The sequence below is a fragment of the Gigantopelta aegis genome, chromosome 11 (genome assembly GCF_016097555.1).
Source record: "Gigantopelta aegis isolate Gae_Host chromosome 11, Gae_host_genome, whole genome shotgun sequence".
In the NCBI taxonomy this organism is placed as follows: domain Eukaryota; kingdom Metazoa; phylum Mollusca; class Gastropoda; order Neomphalida; family Peltospiridae; genus Gigantopelta; species Gigantopelta aegis.
In genome coordinates, this window is record NC_054709.1 from 21,640,031 (window position 1) to 21,667,715 (window position 27,685).

General features: G+C 36.6%; 1 protein-coding gene across 1 annotated transcript in view; it reads left to right on the top strand.

Moving 5' to 3' along the window:
* LOC121385085 (collagen alpha-1(I) chain-like) overlaps positions 1-25,173 on the top strand; it is an 83,619-nt gene extending 58,446 nt beyond the window's left edge. Inside the window, exons 34-51 of the mRNA XM_041515621.1 lie at positions 3,111-3,218; positions 4,544-4,651; positions 6,260-6,367; positions 6,895-6,948; positions 8,146-8,199; positions 9,356-9,409; positions 9,799-9,852; positions 11,638-11,691; positions 13,835-13,906; positions 14,841-14,876; positions 15,928-15,972; positions 17,105-17,164; positions 18,698-18,718; positions 19,249-19,396; positions 20,244-20,347; positions 21,140-21,214; positions 22,266-22,469; positions 24,590-25,173. Coding sequence (XP_041371555.1) covers positions 3,111-3,218; positions 4,544-4,651; positions 6,260-6,367; positions 6,895-6,948; positions 8,146-8,199; positions 9,356-9,409; positions 9,799-9,852; positions 11,638-11,691; positions 13,835-13,906; positions 14,841-14,876; positions 15,928-15,972; positions 17,105-17,164; positions 18,698-18,718; positions 19,249-19,396; positions 20,244-20,347; positions 21,140-21,214; positions 22,266-22,469; positions 24,590-24,742 — 1,512 coding nt within the window. The 3' untranslated portion in view covers positions 24,743-25,173. The remainder of the gene's footprint in view (positions 1-3,110; positions 3,219-4,543; positions 4,652-6,259; positions 6,368-6,894; positions 6,949-8,145; positions 8,200-9,355; positions 9,410-9,798; positions 9,853-11,637; positions 11,692-13,834; positions 13,907-14,840; positions 14,877-15,927; positions 15,973-17,104; positions 17,165-18,697; positions 18,719-19,248; positions 19,397-20,243; positions 20,348-21,139; positions 21,215-22,265; positions 22,470-24,589) is intronic.
* Positions 25,174-27,685: the final 2,512 nt, after the last annotated feature.

Consider the following 27,685-nt stretch of genomic DNA (forward strand, 5'->3'; position numbering starts at 1 on the left):
GACATGTATTGCTTTATCAGCAGACTCTGAGACTGTTTGTTTGCCTGGTGACTGACCGTGACTGTGTGTTGGTCCCAGTAGCCGGGGACATGTATTGCTTTATCAGCAGACTCTGAGACTGTTTGTTTGCCTGGTGACTGACCGTGACTGTGTGTTGGTCCCAGTAGCCGGGGACATGTATTGCTTTATCAGCAGACTCTGAGACTGTTTGTTTGCCTGGTGACTGACCGTGACTGTGTGTTGGTCCCAGTAGCCGGGGACATGTATTGCTTTATCAGCAGACTCTGAGACTGTTTGTTTGCCTGGTGACTGACCGTGACTGTGTGTTGGTCCCAGTAGCCGGGGACATGTATTGCTTTATCAGCAGACTCTGAGACTGTTTGTTTGCCTGGTGACTGACCGTGACTGTGTGTTGGTCCCAGTAGCCGGGGACATGTATTGCTTTATCAGCAGACTCTGAGACTGTGACTGTGTGTTTTAGCCGGGGACATGTATTGCTTTATCAGCAGACTGACCGTGACTGTGTGTTGGTCCCAGTAGCCGGGGACATGTATTGCTTTATCAGCAGACTCTGAGACTGTTTGTTTGCCTGGTGACTGACCGTGACTGTGTGTTGGTCCCAGTAGCCGGGGACATGTATTGCTTTATCAGCAGACTCTGAGACTGTTTGTTTGCCTGGTGACTGACCGTGACTGTGTGTTGGTCCCAGTAGCGGGGACATGTATTGCTTTATCAGCAGACTCTGAGACTGTTTGTTTGCCTGGTGACTGACCGTGACTGTGTGTTGGTCCCAGTAGCCGGGGACATGTATTGCTTTATCAGCAGACTCTGAGACTGTTTGTTTGCCTGGTGACTGACCGTGACTGTGTGTTGGTCCCAGTAGCCGGGGACATGTATTGCTTTATCAGCAGACTCTGAGACTGTTTGTTTGCCTGGTGACTGACCGTGACTGTGTGTTGGTCCCAGTAGCCGGGGACATGTATTGCTTTATCAGCAGACTCTGAGACTGTTTGTTTGCCTGGTGACTGACCGTGACTGTGTGTAGATTAATACACAGGATAGTCTTAGACACTGAGAATTAAGATACTAGATTAATACACAGGATAGTCTTAGACATTGAGAATTAAGATGCTAGATTAATACACAGGATAGTCTTAGACATTGAGAATTAAGATACTAGATTAATACACAGGATAGTCTTAGACATTGAGAATTAAGATACTAGATTAATACACAGGATAGTCTTAGACATTGAGAATTAAGATACTAGATTAATACACATGATAGTCTTAGACATTGGCTAGTATCAGGCCCAGTGTACTGTTGTTAATTGTAGGGCCCATCTGTAGGAATCATGATCAATATTTCAGGTTTTTGTAAAGCCCAGTGTACTGTTGTTAATTGTAGGGCCCATCTGTAGGAATCATGATCAATATTTCAGGTTTTTGTAAAGCCCAGTGTACTGTTGTTAATTGTAGGGCCCACCTGTAGGAATCATGATCAATATTTCAGGTTTTTATAAAGCCCAGTGTACTGTTGTTAATTGTAGGGCCCACCTGCAGGAATCATGATCAATATTTCAGGTTTTTGTAAAGCCCAGTGTACTGTTGTTAATTGTAGGGCCCATCTGTAGGAATCATGATCAATATTTCAGGTTTTTATAAAGCCCAGTGTACTGTTGTTAATTGTAGGGCCCACCTGCAGGAATCATGATCAATATTTCAGGTTTTTGTAAAGCCCAGTGTACTGTTGTTAATTGTACGGCCCATCTGCAGGAATCATGATCAATATTTCAGGTTTTTATAAGGCCCAGTGTACTGTTGTTAATTGTAGGGCCCACCTGCAGGAATCATGATCAATATTTCAGGTTTTTGTAAAGCCCAGTGTACTGTTGTTAATTGTACGGCCCATCTGCAGGAATCATGATCAATATTTCAGGTTTTTGTAAAGCCCAGTGTACTGTTGTTAATTGTAGGGCCCACCTGCAGGAATCATGATCAATATTTCAGGTTTTTGTAAAGCCCAGTGTACTGTTGTTAATTGTACGGCCCATCTGCAGGAATCATGATCAATATTTCAGGTTTTTATAAGGCCCAGTGTACTGTTGTTAATTGTAGGGCCCACCTGCAGGAATCATGATCAATATTTCAGGTTTTTGTAAAGCCCAGTGTACTGTTGAGAATTGTACGGCCCATCTGCAGGAATCATGATCAATATTTCAGGTTTTTGTAAAGCCCAGTGTACTGTTGTTAATTGTAGGGCCCACCTGCAGGAATCATGATCAATATTTCAGGTTTTTGTAAAGCCCAGTGTACTGTTGTTAATTGTAGGGCCCACCTGCAGGAATCATGATCAATATTTCAGGTTTTTGTAAAGCCCAGTGTACTGTTGTTAATTGTAGGGCCCACCTGCAGGAATCATGATCAATATTTCAGGTTTTTGTAAAGCCCAGTGTACTGTTGTTAATTGTAGGGCCCACCTGCAGGAATCATGATCAATATTTCAGGTTTTTGTAAAGCCCAGTGTACTGTTGTTAATTGTAGGGCCCACCTGCAGGAATCATGATCAATATTTCAGGTTTTTGTAAAGCCCAGTGTACTGTTGTTAATTGTAGGGCCCACCTGCAGGAATCATGATCAATATTTCAGGTTTTTGTAAAGCCCAGTGTACTGTTGTTAATTGTAGGGCCCACCTGCAGGAATCATGATCAATATTTCAGGTTTTTGTAAAGCCCAGTGTACTGTTGTTAATTGTAGGGCCCACCTGCAGGAATCATGATCAATATTTCAGGTTTTTGTAAAGCCCAGTGTACTGTTGTTAATTGTAGGGCCCACCTGCAGGAATCATGATCAATATTTCAGGTTTTTGTAAAGCCCAGTGTACTGTTGTTAATTGTAGGGCCCACCTGCAGGAATCATGATCAATATTTCAGGTTTTTGTAAAGCCCAGTGTACTGTTGTTAATTGTAGGGCCCCCTGCAGGAATCATGATCAATATTTCAGGTTTTTATAAAGCCCAGTGTACTGTTGTTAATTGTAGGGCCCACCTGCAGGAATCATGATCAATATTTCAGGTTTTTGTAAAGCCCAGTGTACTGTTGTTAATTGTAGGGCCCACCAGGACAACCAGGAGCAGTTGGTCCCCAGGGAGAGCGAGGATCTCCAGGATTCCCAGGAGCACAGGGAGAGGCTGGTCCTGCAGGACAGGCTGGAGAAACGGTAAATATTGTTTTGAGGGGGTAACTAGGGGAGTTAACCAGGGTTATAGCACATATATATATATATATGTATATATATATATATATGTGTGTGTGTATCTGTGTTTGTGTGTGTGTGTGTGTGTGTGTGTGTTTCACTGTGTGTGTATATGTGTGTCTGTGTGTGTGTGTGTTTGTGTGTTTTACTGTATGTGTGTGAGTTTCACTGTATGTGTGTGTGTTTCACTGTGTGTGTGTGTGTGTGTGTGTGTGTGTGTGTGCATTTGTGTGTGTTTGTTTCTCTCTCAAGGGTCATAGCAGCCAGATATGGGAAAATGGAGGGGGCGACTAAGCTGCAGTTATGAAAGAAACAATAAATATTGTTTTGGGAGTGGTGGTGGTGGTGGGGTTAACCAGTGGTAGGCTGCCATAAATAGCCCGATTAATGGTTGAAAATGAGGGAAATCTGTGGGCAGGTTGAAGTTTACAATTCAAACTATTTGGGTAGTGCCACCCATCACCGAAGATGAAAATCATAGAACAGGAGAATTGATCGCTCTCATCGGATTGTTTTCCAATTCCAAACACAGCCCAAATCTGGTGCATCAAAAGCTGTGCTGTGTACTGCCCTGTCTATGGAATAGTGCATATAAAACATCTCTTGCTGCTCTCTTGTTAAGAGTAGCCTATGTGGTGGTAGCAGGTTTTCTCTCTAACTCTGTGTGTATGTGTGTGTGTCTCTCTCTCATTCTCTCTGTTTCTCTGTCTCTCTCTCCATCTCTCTCTCTCTCTCTGTCTCTCTCTCTCTCTAACTATCTCTCTCTAACTATCTCTCTCTCTCTCTCTCTCTCTCTCTCTCTCTCTCTCTCTCTCTCTCTCTCTCTCTCTCTCTCTCTGTGTCTCTCTCTCTGTCTCTCTCTCTCTCTCTCTGTCTCTCTCTCTCTCTCTCTCTCTCTCTCTCTCTCTCTCTCTCTCTCTCTCTCTCACTCTCTCTCTCTCTCTCTCTCTCTCTCTCTCTCTCTCTCTCTCTCTCTCTCTCTCTCTCTCTCTCTCTCTCTCTCTCTCTCTCTCTCTCTCTCTCTCTACAGTGTATCTCTGTTTCTCTCTCTCTCTCTCGGTGAATCTAATATAAGTTTTGAAGCCCTAATTTCAAAGTGCTGTAAGAACAAATTTCCCCCAAGTCCCACACATGGGGATTTGTTTTCTGGAACGCTATGGGATGTACTGATTCAGAAAAATATAAAATTAATTTTCCTTTACTTTTTCCACACAATATGTTCATATCTGTATCTGTGTGTGTGATATGGCGAGATGTCATTAAACCTATATTCCCTATTTCCCTTGCAGGGAGAGATTGGAGCACCTGGCCGTGATGGTAAAGACGGACCTACAGGTCCACCAGGCTTCCCCGGACCTGCTGGCGCTTCTGGACCTCCAGGCGAGCCAGGTCCTACTGTGAGTATATGACGGTCAAGTTAACAGCTTTAGTTCTGGTATTGTGAGTAGATCGCGGTCAAGTTAACAGCTTTAGTTCTGGTATTGTGAGTAGATGGCGGTCAAGTTAACAGCTTTAGTTCTGGTATTGTGAGTAGATCGCGGTCAAGTTAACAGTTTTAGTTCTGGTATTGTGAGTATATGACAATCAAGTTAACAGTTTTAGTTCTGGTATTGTGAGTATATGGCAGTCAAGTTAACAGTTTTAGTTCTGGTATTGTGAGTAGATGGCGGTCAAGTTAACAGCTTTAGTTCTGGTATTGTGAGTAGATCGCGGTCAAGTTAACAGTTTTAGTTCTAGTATTGTGAGTATATGACAATCAAGTTAACAGTTTTAGTTCTGGTATTGTGAGTATATGGCAGTCAAGTTAACAGTTTTAGTTCTGATACTGTGAGTATATGACAGTCAAGTTAACCATTTTAGTTCTGGTACTGTGAGTATATGACAGTCAAGTTAACAGCTTTAGTTCTGGTATTGTGAGTATATGGCAGTCAAGTTAACAGTTTTAGTTCTGGTATTGTGAGTATATGGCAGTCAAGTTAACAGTTTTAGTGCTGGTACTGTGAGTATATGACAGTCAAGTTAACAGCTTTAGTTCTGGTATTGTGAGTATATGACAGTCAAGTTAACAGCTTTAGTTCTGGTATTGTGAGTATATGACAGTCAAGTTAACACTTCTAGTTCTGGTACTGTGAGTAAATGACAGTCAAGTTAACACTTCTAGTTCTGGTAATGTGAGTATATGGCAGTCAAATTAACAGCTTTAGTTCTGGTATTGTGAGTATATAGCAGTCAAGTTAACAGTTTTAGTGTTGGTACTGTGAGTATATGACAGTTAAGTTAACAGTTTTAGTTCTGGTATTGTGAGTATATGACAGTCAAGTTAACACTTCTAGTTCTGGTACTGTGAGTATATAACAGTCAAGTTAACAGTTTTAGTTCTGGTACTGTGAGTATATGACATTCAAGATAACAGTTTTAGTTCTGGTACTGTGAGTATATGTTAGTCAAGTTAACAGTTTTAGTTCTGGTACTGTGAGTTTATGACAGTCAAGTTAACAGTTTTAGTTCTGATACTGTGAATATATGACAGTCAAGTTAACAGTTTTAGTTCTGGTATTGTGAGTATATGGCAGTGAACTTAACACTTTTAGTTCTGGTACTGTGAGTATGTGGCAGTCAAGTTAACAGCTTTAGTTCTGGTACTGTGAGTGTATGACAGTCAAGTTAACAGCTTTCGTTCTGGTACTGTGAGTATATGACAGTCAAGTTAACAGCTTTGGTTCTGGTACTGTGAGTATATGGCAGTCAGGTTAACAGTTTTAGTTCTGGTATTGTGAGTATATGACAGTCAGGTTAACACTTTTACTTCTGGTACTGTGAGTATATGACAGTCAGGTTAACACTTTTAGTTCTGGTACTGTGAGTATGTGTCAATCAAGTTAACAGGTTTAGTTCTGGTACTGTGATATGTCAGTCAAGTTAACAGTTTTAGTGCTCAGCTGATTGTCCCAAATACCACTGACATACCAATAACTACATTATATGTAATTGTTTTTCTTTGTAAGGGTTCTTCTGGCAAAGATGGACTTCCTGGACCTCCTGGTAAATCTGGGGAACGAGGATCCCGTGGGGCTAGGGGACAATCCGGACCGCCTGGACTCAATGGACCAATCGTATGTACTTTTACAAACCAAACACTGTCACAGATTTAAATATTATTCAAAATAAAGTCACCAACATAAATAAATCAAAATAAACCATCATAAATAACTCAAAATGAAATCATGTTATAAAAGCAGAAATAAATAATGAGATCATTAAAATGGCTGTATCAAAACTGCATAACGATTCACATAAATTTATTAATTCTTACTTTTAAATGTTAAGATTTTACCTAGAACATTTCTTTTTGCATTGCATCTTAATTTGTGTTACAGATTTATTTTTTAAATTACATTTAACTTTAATTTGTGTTAAAGATATTAGTGTTGTTGTTGTCTTTTACATTGTAACTTAATTTGTGTTACAGATATTGGGGGAGGGATTTGTAGGGTTTTTTATATTATAACTTAATTGTTGTTACAGATATATATATATATATATATATATATATATATATATATATAAATATATATATATTTTCAACATTGTAACTTTAATTTGTTTTAAACTATTTGTTTTTTTGTTTTTTCTCACTCAGGGAGCCCCTGGACCCAGTGGACCAGCTGGATCTAACGGAGAGCGTGGAGAGAGGGTCAGTGTGTGATTAGTGAAATACTTCTTCTACTCCATAAATACTCCAAGTGTATTTGATATCTATTTCACACAAACATCATGAATATACGAATACAAACATCATAAAACGTCATTAATACATAAATCATAAAAATACATACATAATAAATACATATAAATAAATAAATACATAATAAATAATTAATACATAAATACATACAAATAAATAAATACATGATAAATACCAACATTATAAATGCCAGGATTCTTTTTTAATCATGGATTAACCTAATTTTGCAAGAAATGTAAATTTACACTTGAAACCTATTGCTTTAATTACAAACGGTAGAAATAATAAAGTTCAACATATTCATAAATCACTTTCTTTTGTTCTTACCATGACCCATTTCTATACTGACTTACAAGTACATTTCTACATGAAACAGATATCAAATACTTGTAAACGTACAACTTCTAACTGTACTGATTTACATTTCTACATGAAACAGATATCAAATACTTGTAAACGTACAACTTCTAACTGTACTGATTTACATTTCTACATGAAACAGATATCAAATACTTGTAAACGTACAACTTCTAACTGTACTGATTTACATTTCTACATGAAACAGATATCAAATACTTGTAAACGTACAACTTCTAACTGTACTGATTTACATTTCTACATGAAATATATATCAAATACACATGTACTTGTAAACGTACAACTTAAATTCTAATTGTAAATGTAGAGTTGCATGCAGTGTTTTTCTTAGCGCTAAGATCACTGTAAGTGCGTAACTACATTGTACCTTATACACTCGAGGCGATCTTAGCTCTAAGATCACTGTAAGTGCATAACTACCTTATACACTCAAGGCGATCTTGGTGCTAAGATCACTTTGTGCAAGTTTGTTTGCTAATTAAAGGGATATTCCTGAGTTTGCTGCAATTTTTAAGATGTTATCACCTAACAGAGACTTTTTAACGATTGTAATTATACATGAAGTATATTTTTCTGCATAAAATATTACTGGCTGTATATTAAACGTGATTCTGATCGTTCAACTATTTGTACTAGGTTAAATTTCATTTTATTTCCTAAAATATATTTTTTCATACATACGAAATTATTTGAAGATAAAATCCAGTTTGGGCTTCTTACAAATATTAAGACGACCAGATTTGATTGGGGTTTTTCATATCTTTACAGGGAGAGAGAGGCCAGCAAGGACCAATGGGTTCAAGAGGAGCACAAGGTCTTCAAGTAAGTATACACCAACCTCGTTATAAAGGACACCTTGTATTAGGGGCCATTCAAATATTACGTAATGCTATTTTTGTCAAAATTAGACACCCACCCTTGTAAGTAACGCTAGACCATACCCCCCCCCCCAATATTACGTAACACTCGGAGATACACCCCCCCCCCCCCAACACACAGACAAAGCAACGTGGCAATGTTTATTTATACCCATGTCTACTACGATGACGTCATTAAAGTGACGTATTGCTGTACGATGGAGAAAACACCCACGAGTATTCACTTCTGCCATTTTAAAAAATCTGGTGTATTAAAGCATTTCAGCTTGACTTATAATTGTTTTGGGTTTACATTTACCTCTAAAAACCTACATTTTATATTGTTGTCATGGCATGGCACGTTTAAGAGAAAACAAAATTCTGTTACGTAACGCTGTTCAATACACCCCCCCTACCCCTTGTAACGCCACATAATGCTTAGACTTACACCCCCCACCCCCTAGCATTACGTAATATTTGAATGGCCCCTTACAGCCACCTGTCTTTAAAGGACATCCACAGTTCAAGTTTATATTTTGTGCACATACAGGTAGTACTAAAACAAATAACTTCCGGCTAGGTCAAAGTTTGAGATGCACTGAACTTTTGATACCACAAGTACTGTCATTGTTGATAAATATGAGTGTTTGTTGTAAAAAAAAAAAAAATATTTCATCGGGGCAAAATATGTATGCAATTTTATTTCATCTAGTACCACAGTGTCAAGTAGTCTTGTGCTTGGAACATGTATGGGGTACCTGTAAAAAATGAAAGTACTTGAATTTTGTGTGGAACTAGGATAGTAATAGACGCTACCCGTTATCTCAGAAATAAGCATCTTAACCCCCAATTTTTTCTTATTCACTTAGGGTGAGGGATGGTAGTACTTATATATGTGGTGTATATGTCGATATGTTACATACTATTGTCGTCTATGGAATTTGATTTGGTGGTATACACCCTACGTTTATGTATCTACAGAGCTGCATAGTGCAGTGGTATTTGATGCAATATATGGATATAAAAATCCATGCTGATACCCAAATATTGGTTTCTAAGACAATTACTTTTTTGTTCATATTTATTCTGTATTGTGTTATTACTTTCTTTGTTCCTTTTAGGGAGTACAAGGAATGAAGGGTGAACAAGGAGATAGGGGTGAAAATGGTGCTAAGGTACGTGTGTTTTTATTGTTGCTTTTTTCTTTCTTTTTTTCTCTCAACATATTTGATTCTTCATTGTACATGAACTTGTATATGTATTTTAATTTGGACCATACATTAGCAAGATGAAATTAAATATGTTTGTCAAATGTTTACATCTGTTGAGATAATGTTAACCTAATAAACAAAGCATTAATTTTATTATTAGAATTATAATTACATTATCAATATTATTATTATTATCATTATTATTATCATTATCATTCTCATTATTATTACTATATCATTATCATTATCATTGTCATTGTCATTGTCATTGTCATTGTCATTGTCATTGTCATTGTCATTGTCATTGTCATTTATCATTATCATTATCATTATCATTATTATTACTATTTCAGGGAGACAAAGGATGGCCAGGCATGCCAGGTGGTCAAGGTCGTCCTGGGCCGGCCGTAAGTAGAATTATTATTTTTATTATTTAAGCTTTGAACCATGTCATATTCACATTAGTACAGTGTAGTTAGCAGAGAAAAGACATTGTTACGGAATCTAAACATTCTACTAATTGACAGTAGAGAAGAGATTGTTACGGAATCTAAACATTCTACTAATTGACAGTAGAGAAGACATTGTTACGGAATCTAAACATTCTACAAACTGACAGTAGAGAAGACATTGTTACGGAATCTAAACATTCTACTAATTGACAGTAGAGAAGACATTGTTACGGAATCTAAACATTCTACTAATTGACAGTAGAGAAGAGATTGTTACGGAATCTAAACATTCTACTAATTGACAGTAGAGAAGACATTGTTACGGAATCTAAACATTCTACTAATTGACAGTAGAGAAGAGATTGTTACGGAATCTAAACATTCTACTAATTGACAGTAGAGAAGAGATTGTTACGGAATCTAAACATTCTACAAACTGACAGTAGAGAAGAGATTGTTACGGAATCTAAACATTCTACTAATTGACAGTAGAGAAGAGATTGTTACGGAATCTAAACATTCTACTAATTGACAGTAGAGAAGACATTGTTACGGAATCTAAACATTCTACTAATTGACAGTAGAGAAGAGATTGTTACGGAATCTAAACATTCTACTAATTGACAGTAGAGAAGAGATTGTTACGGAATCTAAACATTCTACAAACTGACAGTAGAGAAGAGATTGTTACGGAATCTAAACATTCTACTAATTGACAGTAGAGAAGAGATTGTTACGGAATCTAAACATTCTACAAACTGACAGTAGAGAAGAGATTGTTACGGAATCTAAACATTCTACTAATTGACAGTAGAGAAGAGATTGTTACGGAATCTAAACATTCTACTAATTGACAGTAGAGAAGAGATTGTTACGGAATCTAAACATTCTACTAATTGACAGTAGAGAAGAGATTGTTACGGAATCTAAACATTCTACAAATTGACAGTAGAAAAGAGATTGTTAGGTGATCTAAACATTCTACTAATTGACAGTAGAAAAGAGATTGTTAGATAATCTAAACATTCTACTAATTGACAGTAGAGAAGATATTTTTAGGTAATCTAAACATTCTACAAATTGACAGGTTAAATATGTATTTAATGAACAGAATGAACTGCAATGTCTTAATTTGAAAATTTTCTGAATGTAAAATGGAAATCAGAATTTTGTGAAGTATATTTCTGAAACAAAAATGGATGTCATAATTTTGTAAGGAAACTATCTAGAAGTAAAATGGCTACGGTACCCAGATTTTACAGTCTTATTTAAGTGGGAGAAAAAAGTATGGTGTTTCAGAATTTTGGAAATGTTTTTCTAAATATAAAATGGATATAAGATGTAAATATAACAACCTCTTTCTAAAAGTAAAATGAATATCAGAATTTTGTAAAGCTGATCTTTCTGGCAGTAATATGAATATATATGTATATGTATATATATTTAAAAAGAGGAAATATTCCAAGTAAAAAAGCCAGTTTTACTAAAATATGACTATAGCCAAAATAAGATGATCAATTTAAACTTTACCTTGTTTTGTTATTCATCGAATCTCACTATCTCATTTGACTGCATGTGTAACTGTTAAATCTAACTTCAGTTGAAGTTTAAGTTAAATTTGTCATCCAAAGACTGAGATTTTTAATGATATTTGAATGTTTTTAAAAATACAGTGGCTATTAAGTATGAAAATACATGATACGAAGATTTACATGTATGACCACTGTTTGTCTCTTTTAGGGAAACAATGGAGAAATGGGACCACCAGGACCTGCGGGAATAGCAGGAAAACCAGTAAGTGATACAAAACACCCACAATAACACAGACTGATGTATATAGCCTGTCCCACAGGAAAACCAGTAAGTGATACAAAACACCCACAATAACACAGACTGATGTATATAGCCTGTCCCACAGGAATACCAGTAAGTGATACAAAACACCCACAATAACACAGACTGATGTATATAGCCTGTCCCACAGGAAAACCAGTAAGTGATATAAAACACCCACAATAACACAGACTGATGTATATAGCCTGTCCCACAGGAAAACCAGTAAGTGATACAAAACACCCACAATAACACAGACTGATGTATATAGCCTGTCCCACAGGAATACCAGTAAGTGATACAAAACACCCACAATAACACAGACTGATGTATATAGCCTGTCCCACAGGAAAACCAGTAAGTGATACAAAACACCCACAATAACACAGACTGATGTATATAGCCTGTCCCACAGGAAAACCAGTAAGTGATACAAAACACCCACAATAACACAGACTGATGTATATAGCCTGTCCCACAGGAATACCAGTAAGTGATACAAAACACCCACAATAACACAGACTGATGTATATAGCCTGTCCCACAGGAAAACCAGTAAGTGATACAAAACACCCACAATAACACAGACTGATGTATATAGCCTGTCCCACAGGAATACCAGTAAGTGATACAAAACACCCACAATAACACAGACTGATGTATATAGCCTGTCCCACAGGAATACCAGTAAGTGATACAAAACACCCACAATAACACAGACTGATGTATATAGTCTGTCCCACAGGAATACCAGTAAGTGATACAAAACACCCACAATAACACAGACTGATGTATATAGCCTGTCCCACAGGAATACCAGTAAGTGATACAAAACACCCACAATAACACAGACTGATGTATATAGCCTGTCCCACAGGAAAACCAGTAAGTGATACAAAACACCCACAATAACACAGACTGATGTATATAGCCTGTCCCACAGGAATACCAGTAAGTGATACAAAACACCCACAATAACACAGACTGATGTATATAGCCTGTCCCACAGGAATACCAGTAAGTGATACAAAACACCCACAATAACACAGACTGATGTATATAGCCTGTCCCACAGGAATACCAGTAAGTGATACAAAACACCCACAATAACACAGACTGATGTATATAGCCTGTCCCACAGGAATACCAGTAAGTGATACAAAACACCCACAATAACACAGACTGATGTATATAGTCTGTCCCACAGGAATGCCTTTTTTCATACTATGAAATTTACTACAAGTTATTTATTTCTGAGCCGATTGATTTGTAAATTGCACACAAAAATAGTATTTGTTTGTTATTTCCAAAACACTTATACTTGTTTTCTTACGTCAAACCAAACTGAAATTATTTATAAAAAACATTTTTATAGAATAATGGGACGGACTATATAGGCTGTCATTTTTTATAAAGAGTCTTAGCTTCAGTTACAGGTAAGTAAAGAATAATGAATATACAGAGGACTACATCGGTAAGTGATAAGAGAAACAACAAATAACATAGAGACTGGTGTTCATCAATCACTTTTGCTAAATAGTCGTAGATTTAACTATAAAGTCTACCATTTACAAATACTTTTTTCTATGGATGTATGCACCTCAACCTTTTGGAACAATCACTTTCACTTCAACATTTGACCTTTTTATATTTAGGAGATAACCATATGGAGTTTTTAAATTTTCAGGTGTTATTGTCTGTTTCATCCCACAAAGATCCCAAAAATGAAACATTTGCGGGCCTCAAATAGACAATAACACCTGTAAATGTAAAAACTCCATATCATTATGTCCATTGTAAACAGAATGTTTTTCTATGGAACTAACTGTACATTTGGTATTTCTTGAAAAAAATACCTGACTACAATCTAACAAAATAACAGAAAGAAGGACAAAGAAAATGATATTTTGATTAAAAGCATCTTTCTTTACTGTTTTATTTTTGGTCTTTATTTCCATTGTGTTTTTTTACTCTTTTTTTTATTAAATTTAATATAACCTACCACGAATATGGCCAAAAACATGGGAGCTTGAGTTATTTGCCTATCCAGGACAAAATAAAAAGAGGTTTCTGACTGGTTAAAATGGTATATTTCTGTGTTTAGGGTCAGTCAGGCAGACGTGGATCACCAGGAAAGCCTGGATCACCAGGACAGATGGGCCGACCAGGATCTTCAGTAAGAATTATATATTTATATTTTTAAAACTCCTTCCATTTACCAGTGTCAGATATCCTCACATGTTGTTGCACATCTTCACCCATATGCCATCTCTACTCTACATGTACTCTACTCTTATTTTCATGCTTATATCCAATTAAGGTTCAAGCACACTGTCCTGGGCATACATCTCAGCTATCTGGGCTGTCTGTTCAGGACAGTAAGTTAGTGGTTAGTGAGAGAGAAGATGGTGTAAAAACTTGCTCTGGGTGGGAGCCGGTACCAGGCTGTGAGCTCAGTACCTACCACGACACCACTGAGGCTGGTATACCTTTCCATCTCTGTTTTGTCCTATTTCCATTTTCTGTTTTATTTTATTTTTTGTTGCATTTACATTTTGCATCATATTTTCATTTTCTGTTTTACTATTTTTGGTCTTATTTCCATTTTCTGTCCTATTCTTATTTTCCATCCTATTGTCACTTCTTATTTCCATTTTCTGTCCTATTCTTATTTTCCAATCTATTATCACTTATTTCCATTTTCTGTCCTATTCTTATTTTCCATCCTATTGTCATTTCTTATTTCCATTTTCTGTCCTATTCTCATTTTCCATCTTATTGTCATTTCTTGTTTCCATTTTCTGTCCTATTCTTATTTTCCATCCTATTGCCATTTCTTATTTCCATTGTCTGTCCTATTCTCATTTTCCATCTTATTGTCATTTCTTGTTTCCATTTTCTGTCCTATTCTCATTTTCCATCTTATTGCCATTTCTTATTTCCATTGTCTGTCCTATTCCTATTTTCCATCCTATTGTCACTTCTTATTTCCATTTTCTGATCATTTTCATTTTCTGTAATTTTTATGTCCCATTGTCATCCCTGTTTTCATTTTTTAACCCATCAAGTCTATGATTTCTTATTTTACATCTATTTTTCTTTGTGTTTAGGGACCAAGAGGACCATCAGGAGACTTGGGACCACCAGTAAGTGTTAACGCAGACAACTTAATTAAAGGGGCAGTCTCATGGTTGTGTAATGATCTAAAATATTGATTTATTTTATTGTAAAATGTAAAAATTATTCTTTGAATTATGGCAACAAAAAACAAAAAACTAATAATTTCATTTAGTACTATTTTATAAATGTATATTACTATTGCAAAATCCAATAAGGGTTAATAACACATTAATGGATATGATGAATTTGAATTATATCTTCAAACTAACAAAGAACAGGCTGCTATATTTTGATTTGGTTACACGATGAAGAGTTTCACCAAAAATTCTTGATGAAACATGTTTACACCGAGTGGCAGCACGTTCCAGTTGTGATATTTTTCAGTTTATCATGGAACGATTACATGCACGTGTGCGATCAATTAATTTGTAGTTATTTATCACCAATGTAAAAATAACAAAATATGAAATTTGTAGCTTAATTTGAGAATGTACCTTTAAATGGTCTTTTGTCTCATATACATGGATATGATTTTGTACATTATAATAGTTATGTCTGTTTGATTAAAAAATACTTATTAATAGATTGAAATATGATCTGCTTAGCATACTAAAATGTTTAAATTGCCATTTTAAAAACTGCTTAATGTTGTCCATGCCAATATGTCTTTTAATTCTTGTTAAACCTACATTCAACACAGAATAATCCTAAGTTTATGTAAAAATAATTATCATACAAATGTAGATAACCATTTCTGTAGAAATATGACAAAAAATATGACAAGTTTAAAATACACCCTAGAACCCTGTGCTTATTTAAATTACATCATAGAATAATGTGTTTATTTAAATTACATCATAGAATCATGTGTTTATTTAAATTATATCATAGAATCATGTGTTTATATGTAGAAATTCATCACAGAAACCTTTATGTACAGAGATGACGGAAAGTTCTAAATATATTTTAGAATAACTTTAGGATTAAATAAAAGCCTGACATTGACTGCTGGATACACTGTATGTATAAAAGAGGATAGCATAATATTAACGTGGACTTTGTTGACTTGTTTTCTAGGGACAGCCAGGCCGACCAGGACCCCCAGGACCCCCAGGTCCTCCAGTAAGTGTAGACTGATTTGTTTAACCAGATAATGATACCTTTTGTATCCTTCGAGATCATTAAGCATTCACTCGAGGGACTACAAGGAATATTCCCCCATCGGAAACTGTTGTTAAGTGATCTTGGTATGGATAGCTTACATCACATGATAATGGGAATTTTGAGAATTTTGGCTCCATGATTTTACCTGTGTACTACCAATATCCAAACTACTTGGAATAATCATTTCCAAGAAATTCAGAGGTCTGATATTTGTATTGTTATGGTCTGATATTTGTATTGTTATGGTCTGATATTTGTATTGTTATGTTTTGATATCTGTATTGTTATGGTCTGATATGTGTATTGTTATGGTCTGATATGTGTATTGTTATGGTCTGATATTTGTATTGTTATGGTCTGATATCTGTATTGTTATGGTCTGATATGTGTATTGTTATGGTCTGATATCTGTATTGTTATGGTCTGATATTTGTATTGTTATGGTCTGATATTTGTATTGTTATGGTCTGATATCTGTATTGTTATGATCTGATATTTGTATTGTTATGTATCAGATCAATCAGACTCCACTCATCAAGGGATTCAAGCCAGGGAGTGGTCTTTATAAAATTCCAGCTCTCTACCTACTGCGTTGATATGGAAATTCCCAATAGCTACAATGTACTGGCGGCAAGAGCACTTGATACGAACTATACTAGTTTTACCCTAGTGATGTACTGAAACTCATCAAAACTCAACTCAGTAAACTGGAAATCCATCAAAAGTGGATGTTTTTCACAGTCCCTTTAAACATTAGTACAAAACGGAACCTCTTTGTACCACACACACATTAAAATCAGACTTTTTTAATTATGCCCAGAGTGTGTCCAATTGAGAAGGGTTTCACTGTATTCCATACTGATTATGAGAATATTTGAGAGGATAGGAAGAATTTTTATTTTGTTTTATGTCCTGCAAAAGTTGCTTTATATAAGACACATTTTACACAAAAGACTAAATCTGTATTTAACATATTACTATGATGTTATTTACACAAAAGACTAAATCTGTATTTAACATATTACTGTGATGTTATTTACACAAAAGACTAAATCTGTATTTAACATATTACTATGATGTTATTTTTCAGGGCTATGCACCAGTCTATGCACCTCGACAGCAGCAGAGCAAGGGACCCGATCCATATTATGTATGTTAAAATTTGGTTTAAAGTTTGTTTTGTTTAACGCCACCACTAGAGCACATTGGCTATTAAATATCAAACATATGATAATTTTGACACAGTCTTAGAGAGACTTTTCCATTAGTAGCAAGGGATCTTTTATATGCACCATCCCACAGACAGGATAGCACATACCACGATGGAATCGTGGGCTGGCGAAGTCAGAACCCAAGTCCATGGTGGGCGTGCCTGAACCGTAAGGATGTGGGCACGTTAATACAGTTCCCTTCCCTTCCCTTCCATACCACAGCCTTTGATATACCCGTCATGGTGCACTGGCTAGAACGAAAAATAGCCCAATGGGCCCACCAACAGGGATTGATCCCAGACCGACCGCGCATCAGGTGTGCACTTTACCACTGGGCTACATCCCGTCCCTATTATGTATGTATGTATATCTCTCTTTTCAACATGTAGGTGCTTAATACATGTATTTCTTTATTACTCCAGCAGTCTCCCAATAAGAGAATAATTTTTTTATTCTTTTTTTTTCACTTACAAAAGAAATATCACTATAGAAATATATACTAAGCAATGACCTAGTCGGTAGTAAATGTGATATCAAGATTTAGCAAACATACAAACATAATTTTAAATGTTTGATTTTATTACATGTCTATTTCCAGTGTTAAAATTGTAATAAAATGATATTTTAATACAATGCTTTACAGTAGCATAGTGTGGGTTGTCAGTGCCTGGTGCAAGGCAAGTATTGCACCACCCCCTAACCAGTGGACCGTTAGCACTCCCCGAGTCCCTTCCACCAGTCCAGGATTTTGTGTCCAGGGCAACCGCCCCGGTGGTCCCGCCCACGCTACATCACTGATGCTTTATAAATGTTTTCAACAGAAAGAGAATGAAACTGAAAGTTGCATCAATATACTCAGAATATAGTGTGTAAATAGAGAATAATACATGAGTGGACGTTAGATACCATTTATCTCACAACGAGTTGCTTGAAAATATATCTAACGAGCGAAAGCGAGTTTGATATGTTTTTAAACAACGAGTTGTAAGATAAATGGTATCTAACAGACACGAATATATTATTCTATTTCTTACATATCCTCAAAAACCAGGTTTTAAGCAAATTTTAACATCTTTTGAGACTAAAAGTTATTTACAGCCATTGCACATGTGGCTGACTTACGCGTCACAGACACATGATTGTCAGGTTAACAATATGTCATACTGTAATTGATTTCCATCTTGGGTGGGTTTTTTTATTGGACATATGGCATTTGTGACCTGGTCATCACCTAGGAGCAGCCAGTCATATGTCTGGAAATTGTTAACACACGTATGTGTGTAAACAACCATGTGTTATCAAAAATAACGCATGGTGTTCTCACCAGTGGGTGTGTAAGAAACTGTCTTACATCATTTCTCTAATAGTAAAGAAAAAAAAGTATCTTGAGTAATAAATATAATAGTAAACTTTGTACCCATTAATGTTATCAGATTTTATCATTCAATAATAATTGTTTTTCTTTTCTTCAGCAATATGACCAGCCATATGCAGTAAGTATATTTTTATTCCTACTATTTCCCAACTTATTGCTAGTGTTTACATATTTTTTTATCTCTGATTAATCAGACATTAAAAAAAAATGTCATTCATACACCTTTTACATCCAAGAACCATTTCAGTCAGTCAGTCAGTCAGTCAGTCAGTCAGTCAGTATGTCAGTCCAGAGCTAACTATGCCACTTGTCAAATTTGCCAATTGGTTCATTTTATTTTAACTGATAACTGTATCTGCAATTGTTTCAGTTACATAGATAATTATTGAGTTTTTTACTCGCACCGAACTAGCCATTCATTCGTCCATCCATCACTTCATTCATCTATCCATTAATTTATCCATCCCTTCATCTATTCATTCATCCATTCACCCATTCATCCATCCATCCATTCATCCATCTATCCCTTCATTCCTTCATTCCTTCATTAATTCATCCATCCATCCATTCATCCATCTATCCCTTCATTCCTTCATTAATTAATTCATTAATCCATTTATTTGTTTTCTTTTTTCTGTCATCTTCCAGCCCATGCCAACGTCTGTGATATTTGACCACGAGAATCTTCAGATTGTCAAGGAAGCCATTATCCGTGCTGGCCGAGCATCTGGCGCCCGCCACTCACCCTCTGTCACATGCAGACACATCAAAGAGGACTTCCCAGACTCCAAGGATGGTATGTCTCAAGTAGGGTCTCCACCAGTCCAACATATTGGACTCTGGTACTCGAGGGTCAAACTCCACCTGGATCCGAGTACCCGACACTTACACTAGATGATAATGAGACTAAGGAATAAAGTAAAATATTAGACTAGAGTACTTGAAGGTCAAACTCCACCTGGATCCGAGTACCCGACACTTACACTAGATGATAATGAGACTAAGGAATAAAGTAAAATAGCATGATGCATCTTAATTCGAACGCTGAACATGGATGTTAAATCCTGCCATTGTATTGCATTCCACACATTCAACTTTTGTTTTCCCTCCATGTCTCATAGCCCTATAATGTAATCGGCACTGGTCAAGCATATGGCAAAGTGGCGTAAAAAATAGTATAAATGAGAGTGCTCTTTCTTGCATGGTTACTTGAGTCCTGTGAACAGACTTGAGTCTTGCTAGACTCGGCCCGTGCCCATGGATGGTACGTCTCAAGTGAAATAAATCAAATATGTAAATATAATTCAGGGGTAGCACAGTGGTACGGTTCAAGGGTGCCAGACTCTCCTTTTAAATTCACCTGGAACGGACATTTTCACAGATATAACAAATATAACCCACAAAAAAAAAGAAGTAATATGGCTATGCCCATAAATAAACCAGGTATAACAAATCTTAACCAACTGTACCCCCAGATTTGTTATAAACCAGTTTATTTATGGGGCATGGTACTGTTGGTTAAAAAATTTATAAACCGGTTTATTTATGTACTGTTGGTTAAGATTTGTTATAAACCAGATTATGAACTGTTGTACTGAGTGTTAAGATTTGTTATAAACCGGATTATGGACTGTTGTTTTCAGGAAAATATTGGATTGATCCTGATGGTGATTCTGGACAGAATGCGATGGAGGTGACATGCAAGATGGACACCATGGAAACCTGCATTGTCCCAAGCCCCGACGAGGCAGGTTACACTTTGATAGGTGGCGCTGTGTAATAGAACAGAGTGCCCCAACCTTTCTCCATTTTGTATCCCACCCAACATACACACAATTATGGCTAGTGCCACTCATTCAAATCAGAAGAAGATTTTATAAGTTTACCACACATACACACAATTATGGCTAGTGCCACTCATTCAAATCAGAAGAAGATTTTATAAGTTTACCACACATACACACAATTATGGCTAGTGTCAGTCGAATCACAGGAAGCTTTTGTATCCTAACCCCCTCACCCTCCCACCCACCCTATTAAAATCCGAGGAAGCTTTTGTATCCCACTTTCCACCCCCCCCCACACAAGACCAGGGCCACTTGTTCAGATGACAACAACATCTGACACCACCCCTACTTCCCTCAATATTGAAGAGTGAAAACAAGTATCATTAATTTTTAACCTATTATTTGTAAAATAAATTGTTTTATCTAACAAACAGGAATGCAGTATTCCGTTTCTTACATATCCTCAAAAACCAGGTTTCAATTTTTAAAATGCATTTTCCAACTAAAACCTATTTACAGTGCTCGTGCTTGCACAGTTCACATAGGTAGTTGTCTGTAGTGTTAATTTCATTGGACAGTTTGACTTTGACATGTAGGTAATCACTGTTGAGCAGCCAAGCAGATGTCTGTAAGTCTAACTCTAGCATTTGGGATATGGCCATGTGATACAATACTTATCACACTGTTCTCTCCAACTGGTGTGTAAGAAAGTTTTTTTTATATATTATTGTTTCTATTTTTGTGTTTTACAGTTTGCACCAGACAAGTGGACAAAGAACAACAGACCTGGACAATTCTTTATGGAGGACATTAACAATGACAAAGAAGTATGTACACCCAGCTATACTCATCCACAACACACTTATTGTAACATGTATATCCCTCCATTATGTAAAGCATCCAAATGTGTTGCTACAATATAGTTATATAGTTATTGATAATGGGAGGTATTCATTTTCATTTTCATTTTCATTTTAAATTTATGTTTATACTTGTATTTAAATAGGGTTTAAGCACGCTGTCCTGGGCACACCCCTCAGCTATCTGGGCTGTTTGTTCAGGACAGAAGTTTATGGTTGGCTTTTAGCTGTTCGTGAGAGAGAAGTCAATGTAGCCTCATCACTGAGCTGTTAAAACTTGCTCTGGGTGCAAGTCAGTCTCAATAAATAATTTCCCAACCCAGCCGTCCACCCAGCCATCCATCCATTCATCCATCCATACATTCATTCACTATCTACCCAGCCATCCATCCAATCAGTCATCCATCCACTACCCACCCACTCATTCATCCATCTTTACCATCCATCTGTCCACCCATTACTCACCCATCCACCCATCATCCATCCATCCATCCATCCATCTATCCATGCATGCTTCCATCCATCCATCCATCCATCCAATTATTCATCCACCCACTCATCCATCTACCTATCCATCCATCCACCCACAACCCACCTAACCAACCATCCACCCATCGTTTCCACCAACCTACCCATCCATCCATCCATCCATCCATCCATCCAACTATCCATCCACCCATAACCCACTCATCCATCTACCTATCCATCCATTTTTTCCATCCATCCATCCATCCACCAATCCATCCATCCATCCATCCATCCATCCACCCATGGGTTGTAAGTCCAGGACAGTGGGTTAGGTGTTAGTTGGTTAGTGGTTAGTGAGAGAGAAGAGGGTGTAGTGGTCTTACACCTACCCATTGAGTCCGTAAGAACTCAAGCCGGTACTGGGCTGTGAACTCTGTACCTACCAGCCTGTAGTCTGATGGCTTAACCACGACGCCACCGAGGCCAGTCAACCTATCCCTCAATATTTATGATAATCTTGACATAGCCTGACTTTATTTTCTCTGCACAGTTCTGGTACAAGATTGAGTCTTCCCAGCTCAACTTCCTGCAGCTGCACTCCGCTCAGGCTACACAATCCATCACTTACAACTGTTTCAACTCGAATGCCTATGGCACCAGGCTTATATCGGCTACAGGGGAGGAGCTGGACACCGCTGACGGGAGGTTCAGAAAATCTACATTTATAACAACAGTACAGGACGAGTGTGATATGGTGAGTGAGACCTCCCTAAACATCCTCCCAACATTAGAAGGCGGGACGTAGCCCAGTGGTAGAGTGCTCGCTTGATGCGCGGTCGGTGTCGGATCGATCCCCATCGGTGGGCCCATTGGGCTATTTCTCGTTCCAGCCAGTGCACCACGACTGGTATATCAAAGGTTGTGGTATGTACTACCCTGTCTGTGGAATGGTGCATATAAAAGATCCTTTGTTGCCAATCGAAAAAAGTAGTTTATGAAGTGGCGACAGTGGGTTTCCTCTCTCAGTATCTGTGTTGTTCTTAACCAGACCTGACACCATATAACCGTAAATAAAATGTGTTGAGTGTGTCGTTAAATAAAATATTTCTTTCTTTCTTTCCGAACATCTATTGCTCTAACTCCCAGTGGGTTAAAGATAACACTTGTCCGTCTCAATCACAAAAGGCTTGTTTTGTTTAACGACACCACTAGAGCACATTGATTTACTGATCATCGGCTATTGGATGTCAAAGATGTGGTTATTCCGACATATAGTCTTATATATGCACCTCAACAGCAGAGCAAGGGACCTGATCCATATTATGTATGTTAAATTTTGTTTTGTTTAAAGACACCACTAGAGCACATTGATTTGTTAATCATCGGCTATTGGATGTCAAACATATGGTCATTTTGACAGTCATAGAGAGAAAAACCCACTACATTTTTCCATTAGTAGCAAGGGATCTTTTATATGCATCATCCCACAGACAGGATAGCACATACCTGGCCTTTGATCTACTAGTCGTGGTGCACTGGCTGGAATGAGAAATAGCCCAATGGGCCCACCAACGGGGATCGATCTCAGTAAATCTCAATCAAATGTCCGGTTTGTTTGAAACATTCATAGAACCTTAACTTTGGTTATTTAATTCTTAAATGTTTCAAAATTACTGGTGTATACATGTAGTCCAAGATCCCAATCAAATGTCCGGTTTGTTTGAAACATTCATAGAACCTTAACTTTGGTTATTTAATTCTTAAATGTTTCAAAATTACTGGTGTATACATGTAGTCCAAGATCCCAATCAAATGTCCGGTTTGTTTGAAACATTCATAGAACCTTAACTTTGGTTATTTAATTCTTAAATGTTTCAAAATTACTGGTGTATACATGTAGTCCAAGATCCCAATCAAATGTCCGGTTTGTTTGAAACATTCATAGAACCTTAACTTTGGTTATTTAATTCTTAAATGTTTCAAAATTACTGGTGTATACATGTAGTCCAAGATCCCAATCAAATGTCCGGTTTGTTTGAAACATTCATAGAACCTTAACTTTGGTTATTTAATTCTTAAATGTTTCAAAATTACTGGTGTATACATGTAGTCCAAGATCCCAATCAAATGTCCGGTTTGTTTGAAACATTCATAGAACCTTAACTTTGGTTATTTAATTCTTAAATGTTTCAAAATTACTGGTGTATACATGTAGTCCAAGATCCCAATCAAATGTCAGGGTTCATAGCATTAAAGACCAAACAAATTCAGAGACTTTTACCTGCCATTTTCAAAGACTTTCAAAATAACAAATCAGTTTCTTTACGTTGCTGTCCATGGCAAAAAAATTGAGCTTTTTTCCATGCATCATGACAGATTAAACCTTGTAACTGGAAAATATCAAGTGCATGCAGCTGTAACAGATATCATCATTGATTTGGCTATGATTTGTGAGAATTTAAAGACTTTTATTACAATTCAAAGACTTTTATTACAATTCAAAGACTTTTAAAGACCTAAAAATAATTTTTTTCAAATTCAAAGACTTTTAAGGAACTTAAAGACTGCTACGAACCTTGTTAAATGTTTCCGAATTACTGGTGTGTAGTATATGTGGTCCGAAGCTCCTAATTGTATTTGATATACTTTACAGCATGGAAGATTGATCTATGCCCATACCTGGGGGGGGGGGGGGGGGTAATGATCAAATGTACAAAAGGTGTACATGAGTGGAAGTGGGGATGGGGGGGGTAAACAAATCGCAGATTTTGTGCATATGTATATGTATATGTATGGATGACGCGTTTCTGCATAAAATTACATAATCGAATCTTCAAAATTCAATATTAATTATTCCCTTTTTCTTTCTTTCAGCCAAATGCGAAAAACAACCAATGGCACAAGAGTGTATTTGAAGTAAAAACCAACCAAACAACATTACTGCCAATCTCTGACCTCCTACTGTTTGACATTGGGGCAGAAAACCAACAGTTTGGAATAGAAATTGGAGAAGTCTGTTTCAGATAAACATTTTGTGCAATTTAGACTTATATATATTCTTGTTAGATGAGTGCAACAGTGGGGCCAAGATATTTCTTTAGTATTTACCGGAGTATTATTAATATGGTTACTCAGCCCATTCGAAATCCGTCCATTATCGTAACGAATGTAAGTTAGTATATGTCTTCAACAGTGCCTTATGTAACATGCACGTTGGTGTATTAGCAAGAGAAAAACTGTGATGCACACACAACGTATTAAACTGTGATAAACTATCCACCTACACTTCACTGCCAAAGATTTATCCGTGAGCTGTGCATTATGGAAAATATGTCCACGTCTTCTTAAAATACTATTCTATAATGACAATCATTGTGAAAATCAACTTCATTATTAAAATAAAGGTTGGTGTTTGTTTCGGCATCAGGCCGAATGATTAATAAAAAAGTTAAAATGTACTGGTTCTTGTTGTTTGTTTATTTCTGCATGGAATACGATAATTTAGGGATGTGATTTTTCAGCATCAATGTTATTTGATTTAAGCTTTATTTTAAACAGTTAATACCACAAAAAAGTGTTATGGTAATGTAACATAGAAATAAATGTGTCATATTATTAATGTGAATAACACGAACTTGCATTTCTTGCATTAATATTATGATTGCATTAAATTCAGGATCTATAGTAGTTAATGCCCCAAAAATGTGTCACAGGTGGGGGTCCTGAGTTCATGTTTAAAATTTAATTATAAGTATTGTGTGGGGTTTTTTATTTACATCTGGGTAGAACAAACAAAAATTATCTGCAAACGTACCTTGTATGTGTGAAGGTAATCACTGATTCACAGTTTGAGGATATATAATTGTTTTCATACCCTGTTGAATGTTAAAGAAATCATAGATGTCTGCACTACATGTATCTCAAGATACTGAAATCTTGTTTATAGCTTTATTATGTACAGTTACAGGTCAAGTTTGACTTTCATGGGGAGAAGTTTGTTTTTGTTTAACAGACTTTACTAAATCTTAATCTTGATATCAACAAAGTGGAAATAAAATTCTACACAACAGATAAAGTAAAGATAAAAGATAGGCAGATATACTTCTCAAACTAAAAAATAAGTAATAAAAGTACTAAGTGTCTCAACTGTAGTGTTCTAGAACTCTTAAACATGGTTCCCAGTTGGCTAATTGTGGATGTAAACAGTTTTTATAATATTAATATATCATATAAATGAGCTCCGTGGTCTAGTGGATAAGCTGCTGGACAATCGAGCTGACGACAGTGGTTCAAATCCCGTCAAAGCTGGCTCACACATTCATTCATCTTTCTCATCTATCACCCTCTGCCTATCATTCTCATTATCTTAATATAAAAAAACTTTCCAATTTCTCCCACGATTTCAATCTGTTTTGACCCTTTCTGTTAATTTCCTCCGACTCTGTCTTCTGAGCTGTCCACACCATCGCCTACCTGTCTCAACTTCCTCCACAGGTGCAGTCTCTGTGTATATCCCTGCACCCACCTGGCATCCTCGTCCTCTGCCGCTAATAAAGCTGGTCTGACCCAAGGCACTAACTAACGACCGCCGGTAGTAGGGGTGCATAGTAGGTGGTTACAAGTGCCTCTTAACAATGCCAGAAGTAACTACTGAACACTCCCCGAAGTGGTTAGACTAAGCCCACAGCTAAAAGCTGATGGGGAACAGGTGTGTGGCACAGATAGCAACAAGAAACTAGCACCTGTCGCGGTTGGAGAGACAAGGACTGGGATGTGGAGGTGGACAGTGAAAGAAGTTGAAGGATCGGGAAAAAATCAGATGGAATTCAAAGGAGAGAAAGGAAAGGGGGCACTAGGATAAAAAAAAAATATATATATATCATATAATTTTGTACTTCTTTATTTGTAACTTGTCTTTAGTAAAATTATTACCACCTGTTAAATATTTCATTAAAGTGACATTCCTGAGTTTGCTGCATTGTAAGATGTTTTCGACTAATAAAATATTTCTACGATTAAACTTACATATTAAATATATTTTCTTGTTTAGAATATCAGTGTCTGTATATGCAATGTGTTTCAGGTCGTCTTAATTAATATTTGTAAGAAGCCCAAACTGGATTTTGTTTTTTTAGGAAATAAAATGAAATTTAACCTAGTACAAATATTAGAATGATCAGAAACACATTTAATATACAGTCACTAATACTGTATGCAGAAAAAATATTTGATATGTAATTACAATTGTTAAAAAGTCTCTCTTAATCGATAACATCTTTAAAAAATTGCAGCAAACTCTGGAATGTCCCTTTAAAGACAAGGTTTCAGCTTTTTGTGTGAAATAAAAAAATTTCATTACAAAGGTGTTGGAAGGTGCAAATAAGTGGACACACACACACACACACACACACATATATATGCGAAAAGTGGGCACATTGTTCTTTCAATTCATATTTTTAAATCGGAAAAATACTTGCTGTCAATTCTTATAATTAATGTTAGCAGCAAAATTCAACAAAGTATATTTTTTCATAATTTAGTTTAGCCTTGAATATGTTTATAATAGTGTTTGTGTAAACTTTATGGATGTGTGGCGTAGGAATGCAAACTTTCATTGATAAATAGCTAAATGGAGTAGCCATAACATGAAGTCGATCCAGCCAGTGCACCACAGCTGGTACATCAAAGGCTGTGGTATGTGTTATCCTGTCTATGGGATGATGCATATAAAAGATCCCTTGCTGCTAATCGAAAAGAGTAGCCCATGAAGTGGCAACAGTGGGTTTCTTCACTCAATATCTGTGTGGTCCTTAACCATATGTCTGATGCCATATAACTGTACATAAAATGTCGTAATAGTGTTCTATATTACTTTCCTTGTGGCAATAGCAACTGTACATTTTGTAGCATTCACCAACAAAATTCAGTTGTTATGTTTAGGTCCATTTTTTATAAATTGCAAGTCCTAGG